The sequence below is a fragment of the Diadema antillarum genome, unplaced genomic scaffold (assembly GCF_040938485.1).
Source record: "Diadema antillarum isolate AM-2024a unplaced genomic scaffold, OU_Dant_1.0 seq00001165_RagTag, whole genome shotgun sequence".
In the NCBI taxonomy this organism is placed as follows: Eukaryota; Metazoa; Echinodermata; class Echinoidea; order Diadematoida; family Diadematidae; genus Diadema; species Diadema antillarum.
Genome location: NW_027271972.1, coordinates 650,590 through 659,760, shown reverse-complemented (window position 1 = coordinate 659,760; position 9,171 = coordinate 650,590). Strand labels below are relative to the sequence as shown.

Below are 9,171 nucleotides of genomic sequence, written 5' to 3'. Positions count from 1 at the left end.
AAAATCAAAACTCTAATAGGTTTGTCTTCTCCTTTCGGTTTCCGTTCTTCGACAGCACATCAGACAATCATGTCAGAGAATCTAGGTGTGTGGTCAGCTCATACGTCCTGATTAATTCTACGCAGCGACTTTTCAATCACTGCTGAAAAGTGTTCATGTTTGATTTGTTATTTTCCACAGCCCGGGCCCACAGATCTGGAGAAGATGTAACCATGAGTTAAAAAGAAGCGTATATGTGGGCAGAAAAGGAGTAACTGGTTCGCTGACAAACGTTGACGTTGATATTGAGAGATTCTGAGAATAAAGTCAAGCATTTACCTCATTATGCACAAACAATTTGTTTTGTGGTGTAAAGCACCTTGACTTTCCATAAAATCGCAGGTGGTAGAGTTATGTTCTAAAGTGCCCCACCCCGTTCATGATTGGGCTGGATACGTGCAGCTCTACACCATTTTCCTCACGAACCCGATCTTCTCTTTATGCTATGGCACATTTTTAAACACCATTAGACACAGTCTGATGACGACACTGTTCTTCTCCATTTGAATATTTCCACTGATCAAAATACACCTTTGAAAAACAACAAAGGATGAGCAATAACACATTTCATGCGTTAAAATTCTCACAGGAGGCAAGAGTGCAAATTGAATAAAATGTATACCCTAAAGTGCAGCAAAAGGTGTATGAACTCTTAGACCACATAAAAGTACAAAGGAAACAACAAAAGGCAGATAAGCAGTCATACAGCAAACGTGTAGTATGTCTTCACACAATAGACTTGACGCGAGATGTTTCTTTCAATATAAATTACACGCTCTCTTTCCCACCAAATTCGGTGTCCGTACATTTGAAGGCTGTTTCACACAAGGACGGCTTAATTGTGCTGGAAAATCGAGTTACAACGAGGTTACCAAAAGGAGTGAGCAAAGAAGTGTAATTACAGAGCAGAACATACATAAAAGGGAAGAGATGGTGGTCATACAGTGCGTCATATATTTCCTTTAATGACAGGATAAAAGATGACAAATTAAACATCGAAAAGCGGACATAATTTTATAGTAGAGTGTGACGGACAAGAGGGGACAGGAAGGGGTTGAGATGAAAAATAGACATTAGGAATAACTGCATATTTTTGAAACATTTTGGAACACATTATCACTAAGCAATATTCAGATATACTGCTATTTCATGGGGCTTAACTTGATCATTTCACACACTTTACAACCCACCTTTCATCTTATGGTAAACAACTAGTTTTTTTTTTCCTTTGATCTCAATCAAAATACTAAATTCAATAAAAATGTAATCATTCAGCATAGTCCCCGCCTTAAGGTTTTGATTTTCATGAATTCATTGAAATTGTTGTCACAGCTATCATTCTAACGGTAATTGATTCTCTATCGTAAGATCTTTTTTTCACAATCATAAAATATCAGTATAATTATGATTCTCAGCATCATTATCACCGCAAGCAGGCATCTCTAGTATCATCACTACCATTTCTGACGCCATCGCTTCTGACGGGTCCTCTGCATGACATATCGTCATTCACTTGGCGCTTCAGAGTAGGACCTACATGGTTAAGGTTATGAGTATGTCCAATGTCTGCAGACTGCATGGTAGTGGCAAGTTAAAATTTGTTTTTCTAGGAACTGTCTCCTTGGCCTACAGAATGAAATTGTTATCTCTTTGATCCGACTACTTCATTGGAATCGAATCTATTGTTTATGTTCATCAGGTATTGTGGGTTTACAACCCGACACAACCATAAAGAAAACATTTTGGCAGTTAACGTCACTGTCGAATGTGATATCCATTACAAGACCATTAGTCACAAATAGGAGAATATCTTGATGGCATGATTATCTGCATCCACTACTGCTACGTGTTCGTCGTTTAGGACAGCGACTCCTTGTGGATTACGTAATCCATCGAAGCTGTCGTCCACGCGAGCACGAAACCGACCTCTGCAGTCGAAAAGCTGAATGTTGTTCAAGACGGAGTCCGCCACAAGAATGTTACCGACCCTATCGATAGCCACTCCCGTTGGCGATTGCAGCTGTCCGCCGTTCTTTCCGATGGTATTAAACTTGTTTCGATACCCGCCATCGCTATCGAAGATATAGATAACATGCGACTGGCTGTCGGAGACGAGAAGGATGTCGGAGCGCGTGACGGCGATGTGTGTTGGACTACGGAACACACACTCATCATCAGAGTTGCCTTGGTTACCACTCGTCTGCCCGCTGAAAACGCGAACCTGTTGTCCGATACGATTGTACGTTCTAACCACGCGAGCGTAGACGTCGACAACGTGAATGGACCCGTCTTTTGTCACCGCCACACCGCCCGGCATTCCGAGTTCGTTCCCGCCCCGTTGCATCAGGATTTCTCCGCTCAAGGAGCAGACGAGTACGCGCTTATTGTTCACATCGGACACCAGCAAGCATTCCTTCGAGTCGGAGCTCAGCCGCCGGGTCATCGTCAGATGCGTTGGCGTGAATTTCTTGGCTAGCTGTGGGAAGGTGAACTTTCTTACGAACAGGCCGTCGTTGTCGAAGATCTGTATTCTGTTTTTGCTGTCGGCGATGAATATTTCGCCCGTTTCAACGCTCACGGCTATCCCTAGGGGCTTGTACAGCTGTCCGTCCTGGCTTCCTTTCGTGCCGAACTCTCGGATGAGACCAATGGTGTCTGGCCCCCACGATAGCGTCGACTCGACTCGGCCGTCGAGGAAGTTGATGAGAGAGGACGTCATCTGGCTGTCGACGAATCCCAGGATACCGTTTGCGGGGACGGCGTGGGAAATCCGGCACATCGGGCAAGTCACTATCTTGGCCTGGGTGCCGTTCTGCTTGGACTTGGACTCGTACCACTTGTGGAGGCAGCGGGTGCAGAAAACGTGTTGGCAAGGAAGCATCTTGGGGCGGGAGAAGCAGTTGAGGCACAGGGAGCAGGTGAGAAACTCTTGGCGGAGATCTCTGGCCAGGGCATCGGCTGTGTCCGTCATGGCGCTATCTGTAGGTGGGAAACATTTGTGACAAAGAAACAAGTCTAATATTTTCGTGGTTCTCACAATTCATCACAGTTTTGTATTATTATTTTATATGATGTTTACGTAGAGATATTTGCCTGAAAGTGGCTAACAGCTGAGAATTTCAACAAAGTAAAAAAATATTGAAATAAACAAAAAGATAAATGAACAAACCATCATTAAACAAAGCCAGCAATGAACGACAACAACAGCTGCGTCCATCGTTTGCTAACGATCCAAGAACGTCGAAAGTGAGAATTGATTGGTTGCTGAGCGATTGCTTGAGAAATATTCAGCCGGAATGCTGTTAACGTGTACAGGCAATCTTCCTTGACACAGCAATACATGAATATTCACAGTGGCGGATCCAGAGGGGGGCGCAAGAGGCGCACGCCCCCCATTATTTATAGTTAAAAACAAAAGAAATAAAAAGAAAAAAATTGAAATGAAACCCGGAAGTGGCACCAGAAATATAAGTTGCGCCGCCCCCCCCCCCCTTTACAGAATTCCTGGATCCGCCCCTGATTCATTATCACATTATCACAGAAGAAAGACGTAAAGGTGTGAACAGAAGATACCAGGGATGTACTTCTCACACCAAATATGATTCTTCAACAAAATAAGTGCTCCTCGTACTGATGGACACAGATGCTATTTGGCATATAAAACAGATTAGCTTGATAATTACATGACCTTTCGTCCACTCTTGACAAAAAAAAAACACAAAAAGCGAAAACAGAGCACACAGTCACCTTCCTAATTACAGTATGAGTCATAGATTAAAATGAATAGGAAAAGGTCAATGCGCCTTGATGAACAAAATGACGAGTCTTATGCTATAACGTAAGAGTCCGTAAAAAAAAACAAAGTTTACAATGATCATCACAAGTCAACGATACTTATTTGATGGGATTTATCGCGAAAAAACCCCCCTGCAGTATTCAACTATCTGCTCTCTCGTAGAAGTTTGACATTCGATCATAACTATTTGTAGTTTTGTTTTGTAACAATGTGGTATATCATGCTTGTCTTTATTTCTCTGGTTCAATTCGTTATCGCAGATGACAGTCGTAAAGGCGCAAAAAGAAAATCCCAGGGATATTACTATGCCTCACATCAATAGATGATGGAGAACGAAGGGAGGGAAAGAGAGAAAATAGAATATAAAAGAAAACTAATTAAAATGGGAAGGCCAATTATAAGGACAATATCTGATATAAGTTACAGTTTCGTGTCCAGAATAGAAAGGAGTGGCAAGAATCAATCAAAAGTGAATATAGAGTGAGAGAGGGAGAAACAAGGAGAAGTAAAATACACGAACCATGGTCAGATGCAAGAAGAGATAAAGAGAGACCATCAAAAGTTGAGTCAACTGTACTGTTTATTTTCACTAAGTCTTCGGCGCCACGCATTGAACACCTTCAGAGTAGTCTACCCTGTCCATTTTATTCTTTTTCGTTTCTCTCTCACCAGAGAGAGCCATTCCTTATACGCTTTCTTTTTTGTAAGCCCGGAAAAATATAAAAGAAACATTCACAAATAATTATGAAATCTTACTAGACGTGCTACTATACCTTTTGAAGACAGTTTTGTTTACAATGTAAACGAAGGATAACTCTGACGTTTTTCGTTTGTTTACTCAGTACGAGTCGTGTCGGACTTACGTCGTTTCACCTGGTCACGTCTTATGTGTTTGCGTGAACAACTATACTACATAGTATACACCATATTATGCGCAAGGTGACTCCAATGCCGATATTTTGATTTTGTTTGTCGATTTTCTGGGACCGGTGATGGTCGCTGTTTTGACGCCATTGCCCTCTTCACTGACAAGCTACGAGAAACTTAACATATCTACCCTTTTATCCCATAAGTTTCATTGTCTTTTTGTTCTCAGACGAGCTTTGCGAAATCTCCTTAGTTTGTAATAGTATTGAGAGGAGGTAATGTTTTTCCCTTGACTACATTTTGACGGTTACTACGTGAGAGAGTTCACGCCAGTGTCGCTATGACGTAAACAACCCAATCATCACTCCAATATGCACATACTAAACACAACGCTGTCCATTATGTTTTGATTTTTTCCCTTTTCTTTTACTACCTCTTTCATGCTGTTAGTATTTGCGTGACGACAAGAATATTCTTTCGCTTGACAATGCCAAATCTCTCACGTGTGTAACTACCATCAATTCTCAAGACATAGATATAGTGATATAAAAGAGAATATTAGGTTCAGCTGAATGGGTCCATGGTGTCCATTCATACATGTCATAATGGCTCAAAACAGACACCAAATAAAATGACGAGAGTTGCACTGCGGGTCTGTTTGCTTGTTGGTTTCATTTATTCAGACAATTTGTACTTTACGAAATCAGAGACACTCTGATTTTTTTTTAACATTCCCACACTTTGGGCAATACTTGTCAAACATCTACCGTAGGAAGTTGTACACAAGCGCTGAGAACTTGTTTCTCTCTCCCATGAATTTCTGTTGGTAACTGTCGGAATAACGATATCGTAATATTTGGCTCTCATTTTCCCACGTCTGTGATTTTTTACAGGATATCATTCAATGATTGTTGCTTAGCATTACAGATAAGATTGTTAATCAATAAAGAAATCTGACTTCAGAACAAAATAATGAACGTAAACATATTATAGTCTGTGTGTATATAGGGCCTATATGTGTGTGTGTGTGTGTGTGTGTGTGCGTGTGTGTATGTGTGTACGCTGTGTGTTTGCGTTTTAGTGTGTGCCGTATGTGTTGTGTTGTGTGTGTGTGTTTACGTTATGTGTATGTTGTATTATGATTTGTGAGATTGTAGTTTATAGCAGGCTTTTGTTTGATGCTGTCTTTTCATGTGTATACGATTAAGCAGATATCGATGAGTTTTATCAAATATTGATCAAGGTGAATTTCGTAAGACAATAATGTCTAAGTCTGTATAGTAAGACTATTGCACATACATGCTAGGTTATACAAGTGTTTCTTTTTTGTTGTTTATATGAATCAACATAAAACTTTCTCTGCAGGTAAATATATATATATATATATATATATATATATATATATATATATATATATTAATGTCCAATTAGGCAACATTACGTGAGTGGAAAATATAGCTGAGGTTTTTTTTTTCAATGTATTCGTTCCTTGCAACTATCGTGCGAATGCCGATATTGAACGACATTCAAATAGAGAATATAATTTACTTTTAAAAAGTGTTATCCCCTTATCCCCCCCCCCCCCCGTCAGCTTTCTACGCACGGCTCTGGCTAACACGAGACTTTGCAAGAGTTTGTAACCATCTTTTGTTGGTGTTCTTGCTCTTCAAAATATTTCTGGTAAATATCGCGAATTGTACGGCGTAAACGGCAGTAACTATAATTCTCACTGGCTGAAAACAAACATGCTGGTTAAGCAGAGAAACACGAAATGAAAGATCGCGACAAGAAAATCATTGAAGATGACCCACTTACTTTCGATGATAATATCTCTTAGATTGGTTCACAAGACTGAAATTCGATTTTAAGAGGCACGAAACACTCCATGTAACACGTCTGTCATATTCATTATGCGTTGCTTCGTCTATATGAGCATGATTGATTACTGGTTATGTACGCTGTCAGCCTTTTTTTTTTTCTAAAGACAGCATATTCTGCATTGGTGAATAAGGTAAACACGAGAGGATATGTACCGAATCACGTTGGTAGTGTCATGTCAATAGTGTGACTACAATACATACATTGGTTTGTTGACCGGCAGTTCAGTTTGGATTCACTCGATCATATCATAACCTAAACAAAGGACTGTGCTTGTTTGCTATGATCCTATGATACATGGTACTATGAGTTTTGATATTTGCATCTCCTTTCTCTCTGCGTTAATCCATCTTATTTTGTCAGCCCAGGGTCTATAAGAGTTGATACATGCCTGGACATTATCTAAAACTCTCCCCCAAAATATGGCTACTCCCAATGTACAGTGATAATATATACATAATGATGATATCAAATCAAATCAAATCTAATCGAATCAAATAAGAATCAAATCAAATCAATCATCATCACCTCAAAGTGTGACCTCCAATTCTCAGGAGGTAATCCCTTTTATTTCATCAATTTCCTCATGAGGAAGTTATTGCACTTCCCCTTCACACCCCTGAAATTGATTTTTGCTCTATTCCTTTTCAGCCAGCTTTTCGAATGCAACTTCCTTCATCGTCACCGGGGCAACAGGGAGAACCGCTGCCATCCGGGTAACCAGTTGTTGGCTCTTTTGTCAATTTGATCATCGTCGCTATCGCAACCAATGTCACTTATAGTATTCGCACGAGCGATGCCGACTAGACAAGGTATAGGATGTCACATTAGAACATTAATTTGATGGCTCTGTGTGTCCTTCATGAATGAAGCTGACGCCTCCCCTTAAATCCCCCCCACCTCCATCCATCAAAGAAAAAGGGAATAATGCTTCAAAAAAATCTTCGTCATTAAGTTCTATTTTCACATCTTCAATCCATAGAAACCAGACAATAGTTATGAAATGGTGATAGATTCGTATTTTATGGTTTGTTTTCTGCTTTTCATCACTCCGTTCGGGATTTCTCCGGGAACGACAGGGGATTTTAATGCCGCAGATGTCTCCCTTTGTAGTCTGATTCGTCACAATACTTACAGTCTTGCGAAACTGAACACGCTTTTGTGCAGCTTTTGCTGCGCTTTTTTCCCCAAAAAAATTGCTACCGTGCCATTTTGAAATCAACGGAGTGCCAACCACCTAATATGTTAGTGACGTCAATGTTGCCTACATGTATACACTCATATCAATAAAGCATAATGACCAAAAAAAAAAAACAAAAAAATGCCAGAATTTGGGGTCTGTTGATGATTGGGACAGGATTCGGACGACAAAATTGTTTGACATCGCAGATGCACAACCAAATTCCACTATATCACCAAGCAGCTAACCTTAAGTGTGTGTGTGTGTGTGTTTGCTTGCTTCATCGAGTGTAGTGTTCGTACTCGCGAACATGAACACCATAAAACGTACTTCAGGGGAAGAAATTACACTATCATGATTTTAGATTTAAGAGAATATCCCACTTTTCACGGGTACAGTGTCGATGAAAATGGCCACTGCCTCACCATATCAACTGACATGATGGTAAATGCATTGTTCTTGGTCGCAGGGTGTTCTCACGAATTGCCTACACCTTCTCTTCTCCTCTCTTTCATCATCTGAAAGGAGCAAAGTGCTCCTTTCAGTAGCCCCTCTTGTGTTTGCATCAGAACAGATGTTCTATGATTATATTTTGCACGAAATCAATACAAATAACTTCTTTTGATATTGCCATGGATATGGAGGGGGGAGGGGGGTTGGGAGGACAAACAGACAATGAATGAAAGCCGCAAATGACAATAGTTCGTTTGTAAATGGAATGTGAAAAATCTGAAGAATTTTGGGCATAAAGAGCAAACGATGTGTCGAGTGTGAGGCATTTCCAGCCACAGAATTCAATAGCATCCCACCTCTCGCTTGTATAATCACTGTGACCACGGTTGGATGGAGTGGTGTTTGTGGGAAACGATCTGGGACGAATTGCTTCTCACCGCAAATTGAAACAGAGAAGCATATAATAATGTCAGCTGCGGAATCAACGTCGGTGTAGATTAATTGGTGCATGTACGTATTCATTGCCCGAGTTACTAATGCGCAGTGATAATTATGGGGGTTGAGATTTGATTGTTTAGAAATTGTATGAGGCGTAGGAATCGAGACGCAATGCCAAGTTCTTGGTTAATTCATCTTGATATGTGATGAATGTTTTCCAAGTCATTTTGATATTTCTTTGATTAGCGAAAACACACTGTTCTTGGTGCAGAAGCATGACGTGTTCACGTACGCTAATTAACGGTGGCTATTGTCATGGCGGTGTATGCAGACGTCGTCTTCATGGAACATGTTATTTCTCTATTCATTTTTTTTTCATAAAGGATATTTCTATCCAAATTTATGATTTGCATCTTTTACAAATTGTTCACGATTAATTCATTTAATGTATATTCTATATTTGTATTAGCTGGCACTGTTGTTGCGTGGAAATAAATTAAGTATAATTGAATTGAATTGA

At 40.2% G+C, this 9,171-nt stretch overlaps 1 protein-coding gene across 1 annotated transcript; it reads right to left on the bottom strand.

Annotated features, from left to right (window-relative positions):
• Window positions 1–1,831: 1,831 nt before the first annotated feature.
• Window positions 1,832–3,010, bottom strand: LOC139744379 (E3 ubiquitin-protein ligase NHLRC1-like). The gene has a single exon (XM_071654820.1). The coding sequence runs from the start codon at window positions 3,008–3,010 to the stop codon at window positions 1,832–1,834; it is 1,179 nt and encodes a 392-aa protein (XP_071510921.1).
• Window positions 3,011–9,171: the final 6,161 nt, after the last annotated feature.